The 24,580-nt window shown below is 37.2% G+C and overlaps 2 protein-coding genes across 12 annotated transcripts in view; both read right to left on the bottom strand.

Moving 5' to 3' along the window:
• The window catches only part of LOC106055573 (tolloid-like protein 1), a 41,818-nt gene extending 32,590 nt beyond the window's left edge, over positions 1–9,228 (bottom strand). Inside the window, exons 1-3 of one of the 11 annotated variants that reach the window (XM_056019603.1) lie at positions 9,105–9,198; positions 7,906–7,998; positions 2,147–2,230 (exon numbers count right to left, since the gene is read on the bottom strand). Coding sequence is in view for 1 of the 11 variants with exons in the window: in XM_056019599.1 (XP_055875574.1) it covers positions 9,080–9,135 (56 nt within the window). In the remaining 10 variants the exon portion in view is untranslated. Of the gene's footprint in view, positions 1–2,146; positions 2,231–7,905; positions 7,999–8,953 lie in introns of all 11 variants that reach the window. The other 10 variants (XM_056019602.1, XM_056019604.1, XM_013211904.2 and 7 more) reach the window with 10 other exon arrangements.
• Positions 9,229–12,466: 3,238 nt separating this feature from the next.
• LOC106055551 (voltage-dependent calcium channel gamma-5 subunit-like) overlaps positions 12,467–24,580 on the bottom strand; it is a 121,144-nt gene continuing 109,030 nt past the window's right edge. Inside the window, exons 4-5 of the mRNA XM_056019606.1 lie at positions 22,604–22,744; positions 12,467–17,567 (exon numbers count right to left, since the gene is read on the bottom strand). Coding sequence (XP_055875581.1) covers positions 16,993–17,567; positions 22,604–22,744 — 716 coding nt within the window. The 3' untranslated portion in view covers positions 12,467–16,992. The remainder of the gene's footprint in view (positions 17,568–22,603; positions 22,745–24,580) is intronic.

Here is a 24,580-nt window from a genome sequence, read left to right on the forward strand (position 1 = left end):
TATTTCATCATACAAACAGGAAAAGTAGCACAGTTTGTCATAAGCGGGTCTTCATCTAACAGGTGTCTTGGTTCAAGAAGAAACCCAAAGGTATCCATTTTCTTTCCAGCCTTTGAAATCTGCCCTTCATCTCCATATGAAATCTGTCCAGCACTTCTGTCGCAACACGTTTGAATTGCAGTTCTATTGACAGTCCTACATTAGAACTCAACTTCCCATCAAGTCTTTTCTTTCTTCTGGTTGTTTTGATTATTATTATTATAGCTTTTATATAGCGTTACTTTCATGCTTATAGCATGCTCAGAGCGCTTTGGTCCAATCTCATTTGTGGACCAGTTGGGGGGGGGGGGTATCTAGAAGTTGGTTTTCCGTGCTGCCTTTAGGCGCTCAGTAAAAGCAACTCTGCCGAGTCGAATGTGGAGCCTCGAGCCCTCTTCTAGGTAGCCAAGACAAGCCAAGTTCAAGCGCACTAAGCCTTTCGACCGCGCTTCCCACAGGGATTACAGGGAATACATAGTATTCACTACCTTCTTTTGCTTTTTTTGATGGATTGGGTTTTTGTCAGTTTCTCATCATTTTGCAGAAAGCATGAAAGGGTACTAATTTCTTTAGCAGCTTCCCGTATATGCAGTCCAGTTTCTTCTGAACAATATAAATTGGGAGCAAGAGCTTTGACCAGAATTCAAGATAGGCAAAAAAATCTTAATTTTCACTGCATGAAGAAGATTCTGTCCTAATATTATATGGTATTACGTCATTGTTGGTTGTTTATGTTTTGTGCGCAAGCAAAAGGATTCAGAGCATACAAAAGTGGGAACGATCCATATATCTCGTTATGCTCGAGTATAGAAATACTCCGATAAGTGGACTGCCGTATTCACCATCACAACTGCTGACGAGTAGAAGACTCAGGGAATGATTCCAACTGATCCCAAACTATTGAAACCATAGGTAGCTGAAAATGCAGAGACATTACTCAACGAACGACAGATGAAAAGCAAAGTGAAATACAATGCAAAAGCAAGACTACCTAAAGATTATTCTGTCGGAGAGTTCGTCTAGGTCAAACATAGCAGAAAACAGTTGTCATAAAAAACATTCAGCACCCAGATCTTACATCATAAAGACAAACGGAAAAACATACAGAAGAAATCAACGCTTTTTGAATAAGAGTTTCGATGAAGACATCTCTGAGTACTATGATACCGATGGAGACAATGAACTGCAAACTGTTGGAACAAACGAAACAGACAGTTATAGACCAACGTCTAGAGAACTTGTTGTGCCAGTCAAGACAACCAGAAGTGAACGAATTGTTAAAGTTCCTAGCAGACAGGGCCGGCCTTACTCCACTGCAGCCCATGCGGTCGCAGTGGGCCCCGCGCTTTCATAGGCCCCGCGCTAATTCCAAGTGTACATTATTAAATTAAACCATTATAACGTATATAAAATAACAGGGTTTTCGTGACCTCCTGATTTTCCAGGGCCTCCAGGAAATCTCATGAAAAGGCAAAATATACGATAAAGTTCTGAACTTTTTTTGAATTTATTCAAATCTCCTGAAGAATAGACGAAATTGACATTTTGGGGTGCCTATAAATAAAAAGTGGCATTGCGAGCTTTCATTTGATAAAAATGTATTGCAAAGACGAAAGTAGGCCTATTTTCTAATTCAAAAAACTAATATTGACATTATGCTCATCCCTACCCAGACTAGGCCCCGCGCGATCCGTTTCGCATAGGGCCCCGCAAATGCTAGGGCCGGCCCTGCTAGTAGATATCACTCTTAAGAACTTTAAAAGGAAGGGTGTGATAATAACTTGAAAAAGAAGGATGTGCTAATATTATATGATATTACGTCATTGTTTGTTGTTTATGTTTTGTGCGAAAGCAAAAGGATTAGATGGAAATAAAAAGGGAGTTTCTATTGAATGGAGGAAAGATGAATAGAGGGGTAATAACTCGAGTGTGAAGTTTAATTCTGAAATTATAGACGCCAAACCCGAATAATGGACTATTCTTGCATTTTTAAGAATAACTTTTGGATCTGTTATACTCGATTCTGTAAATTTTGCTTCAAGGTTAATTAGTGTAGCCATAAAATACTCGACATTTAGATCTATTATTTGTAAAGGCAACAAGATACCTGGAATTTGCTGTATATCATGCAGTTTTATTCGTGGCAACAAAGTTTAAAATGTAAAACTGACTTTTAAAAAAACTTTGATCTCTGTGGGAAAAAATATTTTTAAAATGTCAACAAAGTCAACGTACTGATAGACCTAGATCTAGGCTTAGTCTTTGTCATAAATTTTTAATCCATAAATCATAAACGTTGACACTATTTGTCAATCAAATATATTAATTTATGTATTTATAAATAAATTTCGGACATCCATTTGGGGGCCCCCCCTAGGTGGGGGCCCGGGGGGATTTTAAATTTCTCCCCCCCCTCCCCCCCCCCCTTAGTTACGCCACTGCGGACGGAGCACCTTTCATGGTTTGATCCTATTGTGGATAGTGAAAAAATGGTAGAATTCTTGAATATCTTCGATTTGATATGACCGCAGTTAACCGAAGCAACACGCCAAATCCTTTTTTGACTTGCTCAATGTGTTGAGAAAATGACAAGAACTTTCATCAGCTCATTCTTCACTCTCAAGTTCATCAGCTCATTCTTCACTCTCAAGTTCATCAGCTCATTCTTCACTCTGAAGTTCATCAGCTCATTCTTTAATCTCAAGTTCATCAGCTCATTCTTCACTCTCAAGTTCATCAGCTCATTCTTCACTCTCAAGTTCATCAGCTCATTCTTCACTCTGAAGTTCATCAGCTCATTCTTTACTCTCAAGTTCATCAGCTCATTCTTCACTCTCAAGTTCATCAGCTCATTCTTCACTCTCAAGTTCATCAGCTCATTCTTCACTCTGAAGTTCATCAGCTCATTCTTCACTCTGAAGTTCATCAGCTCATTCTTCACTCTGAAGTTCATCAGCTCATTCTTCACTCTCAAGTTCATCAGCTCATTCTTCACTCTGAAGTTCATCAGCTCATTCTTCACTCTGAAGTTCATCAGCTCATTCTTCACTCTGAAGTTCATCAGCTCATTCTTCACTCTGAAGTTCATCAGCTCATTCTTTACTCTGAAGTTCATCAGCTCATTCTTCACTCTGAAGTTCATCAGCTCATTCTTCACTCTGAAGTTCATCAGCTCATTCTTCACTCTGAAGTTCATCAGCTCATTCTTCACTCTGAAGTTCATCAGCTCATTCTTCACTCTGAAGTTCATCAGCTCATTCTTCACTCTGAAGTTCATCAGCTCATTCTTCACTCTCAAGTTCATCAGCTCATTCTTCACTCTCAAGTTCATCAGCTCATTCTTCACTCTCAAGTTCATCAGCTCATTCTTCACTCTGAAGTTCATCAGCTCATTCTTCACTCTCAAGTTCATCAGCTCATTCTTCACTCTCAAGTTCATCAGCTCATTCTTCACTCTCAAGTTCATCAGCTCATTCTTCACTCTCAAGTTCATCAGCTCATTCTTCACTCTGAAGTTCATCAGCTCATTCTTCACTCTCAAGTTCATCAGCTCATTCTTCACTCTCAAGTTCATCAGCTCATTCTTCACTCTCAAGTTCATCAGCTCATTCTTCACTCTCAAGTTCATCAGCTCATTCTTCACTCTGAAGTTCATCAGCTCATTCTTCACTCTCAAGTTCATCAGCTCATTCTTCACTCTCAAGTTCATCAGCTCATTCTTCACTCTGAAGTTCATCAGCTCATTCTTCACTCTCAAGTTCATCAGCTCATTCTTCACTCTCAAGTTCATCAGCTCATTCTTCACTCTCAAGTTCATCAGCTCATTCTTCACTCTCAAGTTCATCAGCTCATTCTTCACTCTCAAGTTCATCAGCTCATTCTTCACTCTCAAGTTCATCAGCTCATTCTTCACTCTGAAGTTCATCAGCTCATTCTTCACTCTCAAGTTCATCAGCTCATTCTTCACTCTCAAGTTCATCAGCTCATTCTTCACTCTCAAGTTCATCAGCTCATTCTTCACTCTGAAGTTCATCAGCTCATTCTTTACTCTCAAGTTCATCAGCTCATTCTTTACTCTCAAGTTCATCAGCTCATTCTTCACTCTCAAGTTCATCAGCTCATTCTTCACTCTCAAGTTCATCAGCTCATTCTTTACTCTCAAGTTCATCAGCTCATTCTTCACTCTCAAGTTCATCAGCTCATTCTTTACTCTGAAGTTCATCAGCTCATTCTTCACTCTGAAGTTCATCAGCTCATTCTTTACTCTCAAGTTCATCAGCTCATTCTTCACTCTCAAGTTCATCAGCTCATTCTTCACTCTCAAGTTCATCAGCTCATTCTTTACTCTCAAGTTCATCAGCTCATTCTTCACTCTGAAGTTCATCAGCTCATTCTTCACTCTCAAGTTCATCAGCTCATTCTTTACTCTCAAGTTCATCAGCTCATTCTTTACTCTCAAGTTCATCAGCTCATTCTTTACTCTCAAGTTCATCAGCTCATTCTTCACTCTGAAGTTCATCAGCTCATTCTTCACTCTGAAGTTCATCAGCTCATTCTTTACTCTGAAGTTCATCAGCTCATTCTTTACTCTGAAGTTCATCAGCTCATTCTTTACTCTGAAGTTCATCAGCTCATTCTTCACTCTGAAGTTCATCAGCTCATTCTTCACTCTGAAGTTCATCAGCTCATTCTTCACTCTCAAGTTCATCAGCTCATTCTTCACTCTGAAGTTCATCAGCTCATTCTTCACTCTCAAGTTCATCAGCTCATTCTTCACTCTCAAGTTCATCAGCTCATTCTTTACTCTCAAGTTCATCAGCTCATTCTTCACTCTCAAGTTCATCAGCTCATTCTTCACTCTGAAGTTCATCAGCTCATTCTTCACTCTGAAGTTCATCAGCTCATTCTTCACTCTGAAGTTCATCAGCTCATTCTTCACTCTGAAGTTCATCAGCTCATTCTTCACTCTGAAGTTCATCAGCTCATTCTTCACTCTGAAGTTCATCAGCTCATTCTTCACTCTGAAGTTCATCAGCTCATTCTTCACTCTGAAGTTCATCAGCTCATTCTTCACTCTCAAGTTCATCAGCTCATTCTTCACTCTCAAGTTCATCAGCTCATTCTTCACTCTCAAGTTCATCAGCTCATTCTTCACTCTCAAGTTCATCAGCTCATTCTTCACTCTCAAGTTCATCAGCTCATTCTTCACTCTCAAGTTCATCAGCTCATTCTTTACTCTCAAGTTCATCAGCTCATTCTTCACTCTCAAGTTCATCAGCTCATTCTTCACTCTCAAGTTCATCAGCTCATTCTTCACTCTCAAGTTCATCAGCTCATTCTTCACTCTCAAGTTCATCAGCTCATTCTTCACTCTCAAGTTCATCAGCTCATTCTTCACTCTCAAGTTCATCAGCTCATTCTTTACTCTCAAGTTCATCAGCTCATTCTTCACTCTCAAGTTCATCAGCTCATTCTTCACTCTCAAGTTCATCAGCTCATTCTTCACTCTCAAGTTCATCAGCTCATTCTTCACTCTGAAGTTCATCAGCTCATTCTTCACTCTCAAGTTCATCAGCTCATTCTTCACTCTGAAGTTCATCAGCTCATTCTTTACTCTCAAGTTCATCAGCTCATTCTTCACTCTCAAGTTCATCAGCTCATTCTTCACTCTCAAGTTCATCAGCTCATTCTTCACTCTCAAGTTCATCAGCTCATTCTTCACTCTCAAGTTCATCAGCTCATTCTTCACTCTGAAGTTCATCAGCTCATTCTTTACTCTCAAGTTCATCAGCTCATTCTTCACTCTCAAGTTCATTAGCTCATTCTTCACTCTCAAGTTCATCAGCTCATTCTTCACTCTCAAGTTCATCAGCTCATTCTTCACTCTCAAGTTCATCAGCTCATTCTTTACTCTGAAGTTCATCAGCTCATTCTTCACTCTGAAGTTCATCAGCTCATTCTTCACTCTGAAGTTCATCAGCTCATTCTTCACTCTGAAGTTCATCAGCTCATTCTTCACTCTCAAGTTCATCAGCTCATTCTTCACTCTCAAGTTCATCAGCTCATTCTTCACTCTGAAGTTCATCAGCTCATTCTTCACTCTCAAGTTCATCAGCTCATTCTTCACTCTCAAGTTCATCAGCTCATTCTTCACTCTCAAGTTCATCAGCTCATTCTTCACTCTCAAGTTCATCAGCTCATTCTTCACTCTCAAGTTCATCAGCTCATTCTTTACTCTGAAGTTCATCAGCTCATTCTTCACTCTCAAGTTCATCAGCTCATTCTTCACTCTCAAGTTCATCAGCTCATTCTTCACTCTCAAGCTCATCAGCTCATTCTTCACTCTCAAGTTCATCAGCTCATTCTTCACTCTGAAGTTCATCAGCTCATTCTTCACTCTGAAGTTCATCAGCTCATTCTTCACTCTGAAGTTAATCAGCTCATTCTTCACTCTGAAGTTCATCAGCTCATTCTTCACTCTGAAGTTCATCAGCTCATTCTTCACTCTCAAGTTCATCAGCTCATTCTTCACTCTCAAGTTCATCAGCTCATTCTTCACTCTGAAGTTCATCAGCTCATTCTTCACTCTCAAGTTCATCAGCTCATTCTTCACTCTCAAGTTCATCAGCTCATTCTTCACTCTCAAGTTCATCAGCTCATTCTTCACTCTCAAGTTCATCAGCTCATTCTTCACTCTCAAGTTCATCAGCTCATTCTTCACTCTCAAGTTCATCAGCTCATTCTTCACTCTCAAGTTCATCAGCTCATTCTTCACTCTCAAGTTCATCAGCTCATTCTTCACTCTGAAGTTCATCAGCTCATTCTTCACTCTGAAGTTCATCAGCTCATTCTTCACTCTCAAGTTCATCAGCTCATTCTTCACTCTGAAGTTCATCAGCTCATTCTTCACTCTGAAGTTCATCAGCTCATTCTTCACTCTCAAGTTCATCAGCTCATTCTTCACTCTGAAGTTCATCAGCTCATTCTTCACTCTGAAGTTCATCAGCTCATTCTTCACTCTCAAGTTCATCAGCTCATTCTTCACTCTGAAGTTCATCAGCTCATTCTTCACTCTGAAGTTCATCAGCTTATTCTTCACTCTGAAGTTCATCAGCTCATTCTTCACTCTCAAGTTCATCAGCTCATTCTTCACTCTCAAGTTCATCAGCTCATTCTTCACTCTGAAGTTCATCAGCTCATTCTTCACTCTGAAGTTCATCAGCTCATTCTTCACTCTGAAGTTCATCAGCTCATTCTTCACTCTCAAGTTCATCAGCTCATTCTTCACTCTGAAGTTCATCAGCTCATTCTTCACTCTGAAGTTCATCAGCTCATTCTTCACTCTGAAGTTCATCAGCTCATTCTTCACTCTGAAGTTCATCAGCTCATTCTTCACTCTCAAGTTCATCAGCTCATTCTTCACTCTGAAGTTCATCAGCTCATTCTTCACTCTGAAGTTCATCAGCTCATTCTTCACTCTGAAGTTCATCAGCTCATTCTTCACTCTCAAGTTCATCAGCTCATTCTTCACTCTCAAGTTCATCAGCTCATTCTTCACTCTGAAGTTCATCAGCTCATTCTTCACTCTGAAGTTCATCAGCTCATTCTTCACTCTGAAGTTCATCAGCTCATTCTTCACTCTGAAGTTCATCAGCTCATTCTTTACTCTCAAGTTCATCAGCTCATTCTTCACTCTGAAGTTCGATGGTCGTCAAAAAGCTTTATTTTATTTTTAAAAAATGTTTGACACTGTATCGGATTTCTTGGATGTCAAAGATCTAATTTTAAATAAACATTTAGCCGTACTGGAATCAAGCATTACTTATTTAACAGTTTTGTTTCATATATTTAATGAGGTTAACTTACATGTGGTTATAGGCGTAGCCAGGATTTTTTTTTCCTTGGTGGGATCTCGATCAACGCCCATCCATGTATGTATTATTACTTTTCAGTCTTCACCTTTAAGACGTTAGAAATCATTGCAAAAAAAAACACATTGGAAGTTCATAAATCAGTAAAATTGCTACTCAGCAATACTAGCTAACCAGGGGGTCTACCGAATACTGTAAAACAAGACAAGGTGTCTACAAGCCAAAAGAGTTTGGGAACCACTGCTCTAAAGGGTATTAAGCTGCAAGAAACACACATTTGTATATAGTTTATCATAGTTTTTTTTTTATTATTATCATTTCTGTTAAATGTTTAAAAAATCCTTTCGATTCATCTTAATATTTAGCAACGTTTTTTTTTTTTTTTAAATATGTCAGTTTAAAAGGCCACGGCGGGAAAAGGGAGCCCACTTTTCATGAACTCCTTTGTTAGAAAACTTCTTGTCTTCAGTTGGTTTTAATAGATTTACTACATATAACATTGATTACCTCCTCTTAGTATATACTATTAACAGAAAGTCAAGACCTATCTTTTGTTCTCTAGGATGTAGATCCATTACTGCGGTATTGGACGTTTCCCTAGTGACCTAATCGTATTGTCTTGTTTCATCACTTAGCACATACACAGTCTAAGAATCTAAGCATAAAACACTCCATTAGTCACAATGGTAAATTCTTAACCATCACAGAGAATATTGAAAATACTCCGATCACACGAGATCTTTTGTTTCCTTGGTAATGAAACCACTAAATACAATCCAACTTTCTGATTAAACTTTACATCTTAAGTTTCAGTGAAAACTCTCGCATGAACATATATTTGATGTATGCTAACATATAATTCGTTTGCCCCTTTAATTGTTTTATTATGTGTAATGCACTATTATAAGACAAATTTCCTGAAAGATAATAAAGATTGTTATTATTGTTAATATTACTATACAAATTTTAAAAGTTACATTATTTATTACGATATTTAAATATCTACTTCTTAGCTATAAGATCAGTTTAATTTGTTACGTTACCTTAAAAAAATCAATACCTATATATTATATATATAACGAATTGTGACATTGATAGAGCTAAGATGTGTGCATGTGTGCACATTATTTACCAATCTTGTAACCTGCACGTAACACACACACACTCACACGTTTAAAAAAAACACGCCCTCACACTGGGTGAACTTGGCCGACGGAACACACATCACTTCAGCAGCGTCCTGAGACACGAGCGAAGAGGTTATCTGCCGAGTGCAGGCCTCGTTTCACCCTTGATGGCTCTGGAGAAGTGGTGAGCTCATAGCCCCTGTCGGTGTGAGTACTTGGGTGTGAGCGGGTCATTGACACACTTGCATCTTCACACACACGCACTACATAGACGCAATCAAATGAAATAAAAACACACCAAGAAAGAGTAACCTGCTAAAATGTTTCATCCTGGAATAGCTGTCTTCAAACATTGACCATTATCTTGATATTGACATGGGCGTAGAAGATATCCCCATCCCCAATAAAATACTTCACACATTGACCTGCTTTCCAACCAGTCGATGTGTTCCATTAATTAAGTAGACCTACGGGAATTCAAGCACCGGCCTGAGAAAAACTCAAGCAAACTACACTCACTAAATATCGCGGGGAACGGGTTGAGGCTCACAAATAAAATCTAAATCAAGATTAGTTCCATGAACGAAACAGGATGGGCGCAGTTCTTAAAGTTCGAATCTCCCTCAGGCCACGCCACAGAAAATAATATTTTACATATTGATCTTTTTTCCCCCTACTTGCTGCTGGGATCAGTTACTGAGAACTCAAACAACAACATGAGAAAACTGAGGACTCACCTCCCACACTAAATAAAATATTTCACACATTGATGTTTTTCTTGCCAGTCGCTGGGCTCCATTAATAAAGAACAGTGAATAGCAGATTAGTATTTGAGCTGCACATTTTTTTTGTTAAAAGAAAAATACAATATTGCATTGTAGACACATCAGAAAAGCTCAGAATACCAGGAAAAAAAGATTGGCGCCGGGGCTCCTCCACTGACCCCGATGGGAGACTATTTTTGTATATTGTCAAGCTCTGTGTATATATATTGAGGGTAGATATAATACATCTTAGCGTTTAGGGTTAGGGTTCATCTCAGGGTACATTAGGGCATCGCAAAGAAGTTTCTATCTAGGCCTGTAGGAGCCCTAACTATCGTTACTTAAAAAAGTCAATTTTTGTCTCTTCTAGACAATACGTCTAAAAGTACCGATGGTCATTCTTTGAGATGAACAAAGCTGAAGGTAAGGTCACAGTGAAGTTCTTATTCATTAATGTGATCTACCTAGTAGAAGAAGTGAAAATGATGCATCCATTCTTCATATGGATATGTAGGCTACTGTACTCTGCTAATTCTACCACTAAGATCCAACCCCCTAGACAACGACCTTCACAGCCTTTATTAAGCTTATATCAACCCACTTTGTCTGTCTGGTAAAATGTTTGTACACGTTATTTCTCCCACACCCAATCTCGGATCAAGTTTTAAAAAAAATTTGTTTGGTATCGAACAAGCGAAAAAACTTGTACTAGATAGATGTGGTGGCATAAGTTGAATTAGTCCCCTTTATACTTTGTGTAGAGAAGTAAGTGGTATCTTAAAAAATTGAAACTAACAATAGATAACTATAAAACCTTCAATTTTATTAAGCAATTCACCTCGACGTGGAATTCAAATTGTACAATATTTTAAATGTATAAAATGCATTTAAAAAGCGATCACGGTACCTTCAATCGATACACTCTTTTTTTTATCTCCCCTCTCCTCCCACCTCTTGTTTCCCAACTGGTCCAGGCAAGTGATAGGATCCTAGAGTAGTGAGAAAGTGATAGGATCCTAGTGTAGTGAGAAAGTGATAGGATCCTAGAGCAGTTGAGAAAGTTAAAAGCAGGAAATGGCACTAAGGAAAAACAATTGGTAAAAATATTTCTAATCGCACATATTTATTAATGTTAGTCTAGACTAGATCTACTACAAATTTAACTCCCTGTCTGATACAAACTAATTGATACAATTACGAACGCATAATATAAGCTTTCCTTTTTTTAAAAAAAATTTAATTGTTACCTATCAGATCACGTGCTAAAACCAGTTGTAGAACGATTGGTTTCTTTATTTGATCTAGATACGCGGAGTCAGACTATTGGTAACGAAACAAAGTAGCGCACTTATTTTCGTATGTTAAAAGATAGAAACATTACTTCAAGAGAAAAAAAAAAAAAAGAAGATGATTACATCCTGCGCGAATCTCTAGGTCAATCTAGTTATGCATGTTAATCAAGTTATTGGTTTTCCTGACTGACTCAGGCAACCCATTCCATGCTCCAATAGCAGTAAGGAATAAAGGGTATTTGTACAAATTTGTCCTAGCATATGGAAAAAGAAATGTACCTTTATCTTTGTGTCTTTCTGAGTATTTTATTAGATTTTGTTTTGGTATTTGAAGATTATGGTTCCGTGTTTTATGTATAATTACTACTTTACTTTTGAGTCTTCTCTCCTGAAGGCTTTCTAGATTTAATGATTTTACTAAATGTGTTGCTCTAGTCAAATGTGAATATTCGTTTGTTATGAATCGCACTGCTCTATTTTGAGTCTGTTCCAGTTTCTTATTGTTTTCATGAGTTGAGGGGTCCCAAACAGAGGATGCATATTCTATTATTGGCCTAACCAAGGTTAAATATAAATAACATAGTTTTATGTTCTTATTTGATTTGCAGAAATTTCTTTTAATAAACCCTAAGACTTTGTTTGATTTTGTAATCAATCAATCAATCATTTCACCCATACATTCGATATTTGTTGATACTTTGATTTCAAGGCTATACTTTTCACAATTTTCAGTCCCCAGAGCTCTTCTAGGTAGACTGAGGATATTGTTTAATGACATAAGCATGCAGCTATATAAATCTTAAAAGCGCGTAACAATGCTAAACGTTTGTAGGCTTAATATTAATTAGTCCTACGATTATTAGAGTAGATTCATATAGTATTTGACTAAATAAGAAATTTAAATCATTGTTACTAGAATGCAGTATGTCATAGTCTTGCGTCGAGCAACCTTTGTGAGTATACCATCATGTCCCGTAGACTACTACAGTCTCACATAGTAGTGCGTTGGCAGAGGGTAACTTTGGGTGGGTGATTAAAATTTGTAGACAGAGAATGCTCTTAAAATACTTCTGGTTGTCTAGCAAATATACTATTGTTCTGATTTGTAAAGTTTTAAATGTTTCGGATGTTCCTTCAAAATTGAAAATAATCTACATCCAAGCCCAAACTACCCCCAAGGACGGGGGATGACAGGGCCGAGACTACCAAACGACATTAAAAGCGAGCATACCGCACGACCAGGCAGCCATCCACATTTGGACACAATAAGCTTTTTTTTTTTTTTTTCAATCTTGGTTCTTGTCGGACTATTCTTACCGCCATTGAAGTAAAATGAAAAGTTTCTCACACAACAAATAAGAAAATATAATACAAATTATTTTTTGTTTATTTATAATGGAGGAAAAACAAAAATATGCAAAAAAGTCTAAACTTAGTCTACACTAAACTATGGAATCCAAAGGAAATGTTACAGTCAACCAAGAGAGTTTTGGCGGGAAACAAAAGACGTAACAAAGTAAAAGTCTCAAACGTACACATCAGTTTTGTTCCATGAGTGTTTGAAGTAGATCAATACACTATTTGTACATTTGCCTAGAGTAAAATTTTAAATCTTCATTGACTCCCAATATTACAATTTGAAATGAGTTGAACTGCACAAATGGATGAAAAAAAAATATTTAAAAAAAAATTCAGCAGCCAGCTGTCACGATGAGAAACATAAAATCGAGCACAAAAAATGTAATGAAACAAAAAATAAATAAAAGAGAATTGAATGAAATTCTCCGAATCAAACTTCATTTTCATAGAATAGTATCGGACATTTGCTTTGCATAGCGATTGTTGTTCATTGCAATCATCAAGGTGGTTGGGGAAGAAACGCAGGAGATAGAGACATAGAGAGTAGTAGATCTAGGCTTTTGAGACTCGGGGAACAAATTAGATGCCAATTTTATATTAGCATGCTATTGTATTGTCAACTTTTTTTAAATTCTAAAAACTTTTCTTGTAGGTCACGTGACACTATAGAGAAGAATGAATTGAAAGTACACATGAACATAAAATACAATCTACATAATTGACTGACATGAGATCGTTGATAAAATATAGTTGTATAAAAATATGTTTACTTACAATGACATAGGATATCTCTGTATATAAATAGTAGAATTCATTCTAATAAGATTGGTTTTCATTCCATCAAATATAATGGCAAGAATATGTTGTCATAAACTCAGCAGCTCTGTGTCTTTCTCAAGGTTTTTATTTTTACAATGCTGCTATGTACTAGCACAAATATGCAACTAAATGTCAACTGGTTAAAGATGGAAGATTATTCATGTTAAATATTTATTTGGAACGTAGGGTAGGTGCACAACATCGGTAAACTATACTCAAATCAACACTTTTGATAAGCGTCGTTGCTGAATGCTAATTTTGAGATATGTGAATGTGAATTTAACTTGTCCTAATTTTGAGATATGTTTGAAATGTGAATTTAACTTGTCGTAATTTTGAGATATGTTTGAAATGTAAATTTAACTTGTCGTAATTTTGAGATATGTTTGAAATGTAAATTTAACTTGTCCTAATTTTGAGATATGTTTGAAATGTGAATTTAACTTGTCGTAATTTTGAGATATGTTTGAAATGTGAATTTAACTTGTCGTAATTTTGAGATATGTTTGAAATGTGAATTTAACTTGTCGTAATTTTGAGATATGTTTGAAATGTGAATTTAACTTGTCGTAATTTTGAGATATGTTTGAAATGTGAATTTAACTTGTCCTAATTTTGAGATATGTTTGAAATGTGAATTTAACTTGTCGTAATGTACACTAAGATAAGAAATATATGTGACAATTTTGATTCTGATTGCAATATGATATACACAAGTATATTGGAAATTTGATTTTAATTGCACTGAGATAATAATAGAATCTACTTTGTATTCTAATCGTACTAAGGTTTTGATCATGCCAAGAATGTATTTCATGGGCTGTTACAAATTATTCAGCTGTTAGCAGAACTCCAATAAGTCCCTTCAACATTTCTACCGTCAGGACTGTTGAGGCTGGTCTCCAGTATTGGAGGGGTGACTTTGAATCCACTTAATTCTAACCAACCTTGGAGGACAAAAATGTGTTCGACATGCAGCAGTGCCACATAACGCCATCGTGAATATTTTACTTCAGAAAGAATCACATGATGTCACTCTTTGACATTATAACGCCCAATAGACCACTAGACTCTGAACTGATTGAACAATTATAGTTTAGAAAAAATAAATAAAATAAAAGTATAATTGTCATAGCATGTTGGGCATTTTCATAAATACACATATTAACATACATAATGTTTGTCTTTTAATCTCCACTAAACCTACACCTAGAGCTGACGTCAGAGATAGTCTCAGCCATAACCCACATTTAGTTCGAGTTCTTGCAATGATGCGTACTCAAGGGAGGTAACCGCTTGTATTGTGCTTGTCAGAAGTCCAAGGTTGAGGTCAAGTATGATTTAGAGTTGTCTCCTTCCCAGATATATACTGACGGATTTGGTCCATTGGGATAAAAAGAAACAAACAACAGCACATATACAAGACTTACGTTTGAATTAATTATTTCTACTGGAAGACACTATTGAATGGCAGGGTAGACAATTGAAACTTGAAAATCTTTAAAAACAAAGTGTGTTACCTTCCTTTTTTTTAAATTATCATTTAACATCGAAAAAAAAACTTCAGTGAGCGATGAAATGAAATTATGATATTAATGCATTTATCTTAACCGTTTCTGATTGAAACACAAACACACTTACAGTTACAAAAAGATTGAATGTAATAATTTGAGGTAAAGAAAGAAGACACTTCTATCAGATTGTGCTATCATAAAGACACTTTTTTTTTAGCCAGAAGACTATTACATCAAGTTTTTATTGCTGGAAATAGTACTAGATATATGCACTCCAATAGTACTAGATATATGTACTCCAATAGTACTTGATATATGCACTCCAATAGTACTAGATATATGCACTCCAATAGTACTAGATATATGCACTCCAATAGTACTAGATATATGCACTCCAATAGTACTAGATATATGCACTCCAATAGTACTAGATATATGCACTCCAATAGTACTAGATATATGCACTCCAATAGTACTAGATATATGCACTCCAATAGTACTAGATATATGCACTCCAATAGTACTAGATATATGCACTCCAATAGTACTAGATATATGCACTCCAATAGTACTAGATATATGCACTCCAATAGTACTAGATATATGCACTCCAATAGTACTAGATATATGCACTCCAATAGTACTAGATATATGCACTCCAATAGTACTAGATATATGCACTCCAATAGTACTAGATATATGCACTCCAATAGTACTAGATATATGCACTCCAATAGTACTAGATATATGCACTCCAGTACTTATAAAATGCTTTCAAATAGCCTCCGACTACCAGTCCAACTCCTGTCTTTCAGATATTGGGTGCTTTCAAACTGACACCTTAAACCAGTAAACTTTGGGCAGAAGGGGACTCGTTAGCTTTGGAGAAGGAAAACTTAAAATTCAAACCTCTACTACCTTGAAGATATTCCTACACAAAAGCAAAAGATTCGTGAATCAACCCTGAAGAAAATCAGAAGCTGGTGACCCTTACGCAGCACTCTGGCAGAACCTGTGACGCCCCTGATCCCAAACATCAACTCCGTAGAGAGGTGAAAATTGTTATGTGGGCGCCATAGTTCCGAGCACAGCTCATGCCCAGGCAATAATCTCATTCGCAGAGACCATAAAACTTCAAGAAGATAATTTCAATTTATATTTGCTACGGGTAGATCGTTTGAAGAACTAAACTAGAAGACTCACTTCTCAGTCAGTAGGAAAACTCTATCTAATTGCTTTACAAGTAGTTTATACAATGGCCATGGAGTATGTAATTAATGTCAATGGCCATGGAGTATGTAATTAATGCCAATGGCCATGGAGTATGTAATTAATGCTAATGGCCAGAAGGTACGTTATTAATGTCGATGCCCACAGAATAGGACATTAATTTCAATAGCAAAGGAGTATGTCATTAATGTCAGTGACCATGGAGTATGTCCATAATGTCCATTAATGCTCACGTGACACGTTTCCAAAACACGAATGCAACAAAAAAAAATGAAATGCGTGACAATGTTGGGTGACAGTTGTGGCAGGTGTCAGTGAGGGTGCATTTTTGAAGTGATTGACTAATTGGAGCATCACATTCACCAAGACTCTTCACATTAAAAGCTAACCTTCAGGCCACACAGTTAAACTTGCAATCATGTAACGCTAACCAGTTGATCGCACAGTTAAACTTGCAATCACGTGACACTAACCAACCACCCACACAATAACACTTGCATTCACATGACCAGAAGGTCATTGAGTATTGTGCTTAGTAATTCATCTAGTTTTAACACACACACACACAAGATGAATGACCACAAAAACAAATTGTGTTCTCAATAAGTCACAACAGATATATGTACACAGTTCATGACCTCGGTTATTTTTCAATGAATGATTTGGCTAGAAATTATTTTAAAATAAATAAACAGTCCAACTGAGCTACATGAAAACAAATGCATGAATACTTTTTGTTCCTATCCAACGTTTCGATTCTCTCAAACTCATTTGAAGCGTTTCTTGATTTTTTGTTGCTTGTCTGTTTTCTCCCTTTCCAAAGTGTATTTGTTCTTTTCTTTCTCTTGCAGTACTCTTTGTGTGGGTGTTTCCTCTCTTTGTTCTTTTTGGCTCACACTCACTTTCTCACTCTCTTTCTCTCGTGACTTCTTTCTTCCTTTCTGGATGTATCCAAAGTGTAACTACAAAGTCATGGACTAAACTGGGGTGGTTCTTCTCACGATGTCTATACACGGTATAACGGAGGGCTGCGATCCCGACCGCACGGTGCACGGGGCCGGCGGGCCGCCGGTACCGCACGAGTTCTGGCCGTGTAGTTCTGCAGTGGTGGAGATGGTGTTGTTGGTGGCGGAGCGCGTGAAGTTGTAGTTGGAGAGCTCGTGCGAGGTGGCGGATATGGGCGTGTAGGTGAAGTAGCTCTCAGACCGGCTGGTGGAAGGATCCCGCGACCTGTCGCAAGACAGAGACCGGTCCCTGGACTTGTCGCGCGGGAGCCTCCTCACGCCCTTGGGCGCCTGGTGGTTCTTGTCGTTGTGCTCCGGCTTGATGGCTAGCCGCTTGACCCTCTGGGAATGTTTGTGTTTGGAGATGTACAAGTAGACAGAGAACACGCCGGACAGCTCGGTCAAGACGAACGAGCCCACGGCCATGAAGAAGGAGGAGCCGTAGTCGTAGATAAAGCGGGGCTCCTCCACGGACGCCCTAGGCTTGTTGCCCACTTCTCCGGTGATGCTGCCGATGTATAAAATGATGCCGACCAGCGTACACAAACCTGGGGAGTACATGAGACAGCAATCAGTCTGAGTTGACTACAGAGTTAAGTTTTTCATTGGAAGAAATAATATGGAAAAAAAGCGAACACCTAACCTTAGAGCAAGTAATCTTACTCTGTTACAATAGAAATATCAATCAATACAAACGCAAAATAACAAATAATTACATTTGAACTTAATTTTTGTATTTTAATTTAAATACGCTATTAGTAGTATGAGCTACATAAGTAGATGCCAAGCGTGTTTTTTTTTTTTTGTTATTGCTTCCTCTCAATGACTTGAGTTTTTCTAAGTAGAAGTTTGGGTCAAATAAAAGGAATAATTGGTTCGTGGCATCATTGATTGTCTCAAAGCTTATAATTCTAAGACAATATTGTTTTCAGACAACTTTGTGAAAAGCAAGCTCATGACATTTAAAACTATTTCATGGCTGACAAAGTAACATGTATTAGTCTATCATGTCGTAGTCTATCATGTCGTAGTCTATCATGTCGTAGTCTATCATGTCGTAGTCTATCATGTCGTAGTCTATCATGTCGTAGTCTATCATGTAGTAGTCTATCATGTCGTAGTCTATCATGTCGTAGTCTATCATGTAAAAGTCTATCATGTCGTAGTCTATCATGTAATAGTCTATCATGTCGTAGTCTATCATGTCGTAGTCTATCATGTCGTAGTCTATCATGTCGTAGTCTATCATGTCGTAGTCTATCATGTAATAGTCTATCATGTCGTAGTCTATCATGTCGTAGTCTATCATGTCGTAGTCTATCATGTCGTAGTCTATCATGTCGTAGTCTATCATGTAGTAGTCTATCATGTAGTAGTCTATCATGTCGTAGTCTATCATGTCGTAGTCTATCATGTCGTAGTCTATCATGTCGTAGTCTATCATTTAATAGTCTATCATGTAGTAGTCTATCATGTCGTAGTCTATCATTTAATAGTCTATCATGTAGTAGTCTATCATGTCGTAGTCTATCATTTAATAGTCTATCATGTAGTAGTCTATCATGTCGTAGTCTATCATGTCGTAGTCTATCATGTCGTAGTCTATCATGTAGTAGTCTATCTTGTAATAGTCTATCATGTCGTAGTCTATCATGTCGTAGTCTATCATGTCGTAGTCTATCATGTCGTAGTCTATCATGTCGTAGTCTATCATGTCGTAGTCTATCATGTAATAGTCTATCATGTAATAGTCTATCATGTAATAGTCTATCATGTCGTAGTCTATCATGTCGTAGTCTATCATGTCGTAGTCTATCATGTCGTAGTCTATCATTTAATAGTCTATCATGTAGTAGTCTATCATGTAGTAGTCTATCATGTCGTAGTCTATCATGTAGTAGTCTATCATGTAATAGTCTATCATGTAGTAGTCTATCTATCATGTCGTAGTCTATCATGTCGTAGTCTATCATGTAGTAGTCTATCTTGTAATAGTCTATCATGTCGTAGTCTATCACGTAGTAGTCTATCATGTCGTAGTCTATCATGTCGTAGTCTATCATGTAATAGTCTATCATGTAATAGTCTATCATATAATAGTCTATCATGTCGTAGTCTATCATGTCGTAGTCTATCATGTCGTAGTCTATCATGTCGTAGTCTATCATGTCGTAGTCTATCATGTCGTAGTCTATCATGTCGTAGTCTATCATGTCGTAGTCTATCATGTCGTAGTCTATCATGTCGTAGTCTATCATGTCGTAGTCTATCATTTAATAGTCTATCATGTCGTAGTCTATCATGTCGTAGTCTATCATGTCGTAGTCTATCATGTCGTAGTCTATCATGTCGTAGTCTATCATGTCGTAGTCTATCATGTCGTAGTCTATCATGTCGTAGTCTATCATGTCGTAGTCTATCATGTCGTAGTCTATCATGTCGTAGTCTATCATGTCGTAGTCTATCATGTCGTAGTCTATCATGTCGTAGTCTATCATGTCGTAGTCTATCATGTAGTAGTCTATCTTGTAATAGTCTATCATGTCGTAGTCTATCATGTCGTAGTCTATCATGTCGTAGTCTATCATGTCGTAGTCTATCATGTCGTAGTCTATCATGTCGTAGTCTATCATGTAATAGTCTATCATGTAATAGTCTATCATGTAATAGTCTATCATGTCGTAGTCTATCATGTCGTAGTCTATCATGTCGTAGTCTATCATGTCGTAGTCTATCATGTCGTAGTCTATCATTTAATAGTCTATCATGTAGTAGTCTATCATGTAGTAGTCTATCATGTCGTAGTCTATCATGTAGTAGTCTATCATGTAATAGTCTATCATGTAGTAGTCTATCTATCATGTCGTAGTCTATCATGTCGTAGTCTATCATGTAGTAGTCTATCTTGTAGTAGTCTATCATGTCGTAGTCTATCATGTCGTAGTCTATCATGTAATAGTCTATCATGTAATAGTCTATCATGTAATAGTCTATCATGTCGTAGTCTATCATGTCGTAGTCTATCATGTCGTAGTCTATCATTTAATAGTCTATCATGTCGTAGTCTATCATGTCGTAGTCTATCATGTCGTAGTCTATCATGTCGTAGTCTATCATGTCGTAGTCTATCATGTCGTAGTCTATCATGTAGTAGTCTATCATGTCGTAGTCTATCATGTCGTAGTCTATCATGTCGTAGTCTATCATGTCGTAGTCTATCATGTCGTAGTCTATCATTTAATAGTCTATCATGTCGTAGTCTATCATGTCGTAGTCTATCATGTCGTAGTCTATCATGTCGTAGTCTATCATGTCGTAGTCTATCATGTCGTAGTCTATCATGTCGTAGTCTATCATGTCGTAGTCTATCATGTAATAGTCTATCATGTCGTAGTCTATCATGTCGTAGTCTATCATGTCGTAGTCTATCATGTCGTAGTCTATCATGTCGTAGTCTATCATGTCGTAGTCTATCATGTCGTAGTCTATCATGTAATAGTCTATCATGTCGTAGTCTATCATGTCGTAGTCTATCATGTCGTAGTCTATCATGTAATAGTCTATCATGTCGTAGTCTATCATGTCGTAGTCTATCATGTCGTAGTCTATCATGTAATAGTCTTTCATGTCGTAGTCTATCATGTCGTAGTCTATCATGTCGTAGTCTATCATGTAATAGTCTATCATGTCGTAGTCTATCATGTCGTAGTCTATCATGTCGTAGTCTATCATGTCGTAGTCTATCATGTCGTAGTCTATCATGTAATAGTCTATCATGTCGTAGTCTATCACGTAGTAGTCTATCATGTAGTAGTCTATCATGTCGTAGTCTATCATGTAATAGTCTATCATGTCGTAGTCTATCATGTAATAGTCTATCATGTCGTAGTCTATCATGTAATAGTCTATCATGTAGTAGTCTATCATGTCGTAGTCTATCATGTCGTAGTCTATCATGTCGTAGTCTATCATGTAATAGTCTATCATGTCGTAGTCTATCATGTCGTAGTCTATCATGTAGTAGTCTATCATGTCGTAGTCTATCATGTCGTAGTCTATCATGTCGTAGTCTATCATGTAATAGTCTATCATGTCGTAGTCTATCATGTCGTAGTCTATCATGTCGTAGTCTATCATGTCGTAGTCTATCATGTAATAGTCTATCATGTCGTAGTCTATCATGTCGTAGTCTATCATGTCGTAGTCTATCATGTAATAGTCTATCATGTCGTAGTCTATCATGTCGTAGTCTATCATGTCGTAGTCTATCATGTCGTAGTCTATCATGTAATAGTCTATCATGTCGTAGTCTATCACGTAGTAGTCTATCATGTAGTAGTCTATCATGTAATAGTCTATCATGTCGTAGTCTATCATGTAATAGTCTATCATGTCGTAGTCTATCATGTAATAGTCTATCATGTCGTAGTCTATCATGTAATAGTCTATCATGTCGTAGTCTATCATGTAATAGTCTATCATGTCGTAGTCTATCATGTAATAGTCTATCATGTCGTAGTCTATCATGTCGTAGTCTATCATGTAATAGTCTATCATGTCGTAGTCTATCATTTAATAGTCTATCATGTCGTAGTCTATCATGTCGTAGTCTATCATGTCGTAGTCTATCATGTCGTAGTCTATCATGTCGTAGTCTATCATGTCGTAGTCTATCATGTCGTAGTCTATCATGTCATAGTCTATCATGTCGTAGTCTATCATGTCGTAGTCTATCATGTCGTAGTCTATCATGTCGTAGTCTATCATGTCGTAGTCTATCATGTAGTAGTCTATCATGTCGTAGTCTATCATGTCGTAGTCTATCATGTCGTAGTCTATCATGTCGTAGTCTATCATGTCGTAGTCTATCATGTCGTAGTCTATCATGTCGTAGTCTATCATGTCGTAGTCTATCATGTCGTAGTCTATCATGTCGTAGTCTATCATGTCGTAGTCTATCATGTCGTAGTCTATCATGTAGTAGTCTATCATTTAATAGTCTATCATGTAGTAGTCTATCATGTAGTAGTCTATCATGTCGTAGTCTATCATGTAATAGTCTATCATGTAGTAGTCTCTCATTTAATAGTCTATCATGTAGTAGTCTATCATGTAATAGTCTATCATGTAGTAGTCTATCATGTAATAGTCTATCATGTCGTAGTCTATCATGTAATAGTCTATCATGTAGTAGTCTATCATGTAATAGTCTATCATGTAATAGTCTATCATGTAGTAGTCTATCATTGTGTTATAGGTCTGATTACGCTTTCGTTGGAGCGCATGAGACTTTGTTTACCAAGTTATAAATATTACCATAGAAACTTCCCCAAATGTTTCTATCCTAAGGACCCGCCCCCTACTTCATTCAAACAAAACGACTCACCTGCTAAAACAAAACGACTCACCTGCTAAAACAAAGCGACTCACCTGCTAAAACAAAACGACTCACCTACTAAAACAAAACAACTCACCTGCTAAAACAAAACGACTCACCTGCTAAAACAAAGCGACTCACCTGCTAAAACAAAACGACTCATCTGCTAAAACAAAACGACTCATCTGCTAAAACAAAACGACTCACCTGCTAAAACAAAGAGGATACCAGAAACGAAGGTTAATATTTTTTTGTTGTCATTGCAATGCCCAATGAAACACATGATGCCTCCAATGAGTAAGATCAGCAGACTAACAAGTGGGAACATTGTGGCTTGTCTTATGTTTACTGTGGAGAGAATGGAGGTGCATAATAAGTTAGGTCATGTTTTTTGGGGTGGATGATTTTATGTCAAAGTTACTAAATGTGAATTATTTTATGTTAGGTGCCAATATGGTTGTGACTTTTTTTTTTGACAAATGCGTATCTAGTATGATTGGGGAGGATTTATGGTGTCAGGATTCCAGATTGAAGTACCAAATGTACTAAGTAAAAAAATCTTCCTCACAATGACACATTTTTGCGCTTATGGTACGAGTTCAGTCCATGTTCCATCCAGAGCGTCCACCAGGTTTGTGAGGGTCCTCGTTCTGGGCCCACGATAAGGAAGCATCGGCCAGGATGAAATCAATTTTCTGTCGGAGTTGCTTTCAAGTAGATGCGAGTTGGTCACACCTGTTTACTTAGGGCTCTGTCACGTCAACAGGGGACCGTTTATGTTTCTCTAAAGAATTGTTCATTTCCTTTCTATGAAATGTTCACCTAGGCACAACTGTGAGGCTGAAACAAGTTTGCATGAAAGGAACCTAGCAGATTCCAGAACTGTTCATAAGCTAAGGATAGGTCCATTTTTATTCATAAGCTAAGGATAGGTCCATTTTTATTCATAAGCTAAGGATAGGTCCATTTTTATTCATAAGCTAAGGATAGGTCCATTTTTATTCATAAGCTAAGGATAGGTCCATTTTTATTCATAAGCTAAGGATAGGTCCATTTTTATTCATAAGCTAAGGATAGGTCCATTTTTAATCATAAGCTAAGGAGTGGTCCATTTTTATTCATAAGGTAAGGAGTGGTCCATTTTTGTTGACAATGTATAAACATTTCAAAAGAAATTATTTGTGAAAGAAAACTTCTGAATTATTTCATCATTTGAGTGGGTATACATTGTAATGGATAGATTGTAGTATATACACAGTTTAAAACAATTTAAACTTGCAGTGTGACATTTGAATTGTGACATTTGACATCTAACAATACTATCCCTCAAGCACTAGTGTTTTCTCCAAATGGCATTGCATAATTACGTAATTGTAGGTAACATTTCTCTAAACCCAAGAACAAAAACAAAAACTCATTCTTTGAATGTATGTTGATGTCAAAGAAATAGCCTTCAATATAAACCTGGTTTCTACTTGACTGCAACGAACACGAGGTTGACTACACATCTCTCAGTCGCTCTGTTCAATGCGATGTGTTTTTATTGGGACTGCTGGAAAACATTTATTATGGACTTTTTTTTTTATTAGGACGGGGAGAGGTTGGGTGGCGTTGGTGATAATCTTATTGTCTGGCTTTCTTTCAACGTGACATTTTAACAGCCAGAGCTTCTCGTGCGGAAAGTTTTCATGGTCAGATTAAGAGAATGTCTTATTAGGCGGCCTTATCTATCTATCTATCTATCTATCTATCTGTCTGTCTGTCTGTCTGTCTGTCTGTCTTTATGTCACTCTGTCTGTCTGTCTGTCTGTCTATCTATCTATCTATCTATCTATCTATCTATCTATCTATCTATCTATCTATCTATCTATCTATCTATCTATCTATCTATCTATCTATCAATATTTGCAACTAATTGCAGTGAAATTCAGCCCTATGTTATACAAATATAATGTTTGAAAAAAAAATCCTTCATATTTGAAATATAGAAATAGATCGAATACATTTGTTTTCACTTTGCATTTATCCGGACACTATTATTAGTCAGATTTAAAAAACAAAGCACTTAAGGCTGACCAATCGAGACAAACCGTTATAGTTGACAACAACACTGATCTGTGTCACAATCTGTGGGTAGTGGAGACCAATTGCTCATTGCCATGTCATGTCTGTACGTCAACCCAC

Source organism: Biomphalaria glabrata, chromosome 2 (genome assembly GCF_947242115.1).
Source record: "Biomphalaria glabrata chromosome 2, xgBioGlab47.1, whole genome shotgun sequence".
NCBI classification, from domain to species: domain Eukaryota; kingdom Metazoa; phylum Mollusca; class Gastropoda; family Planorbidae; genus Biomphalaria; species Biomphalaria glabrata.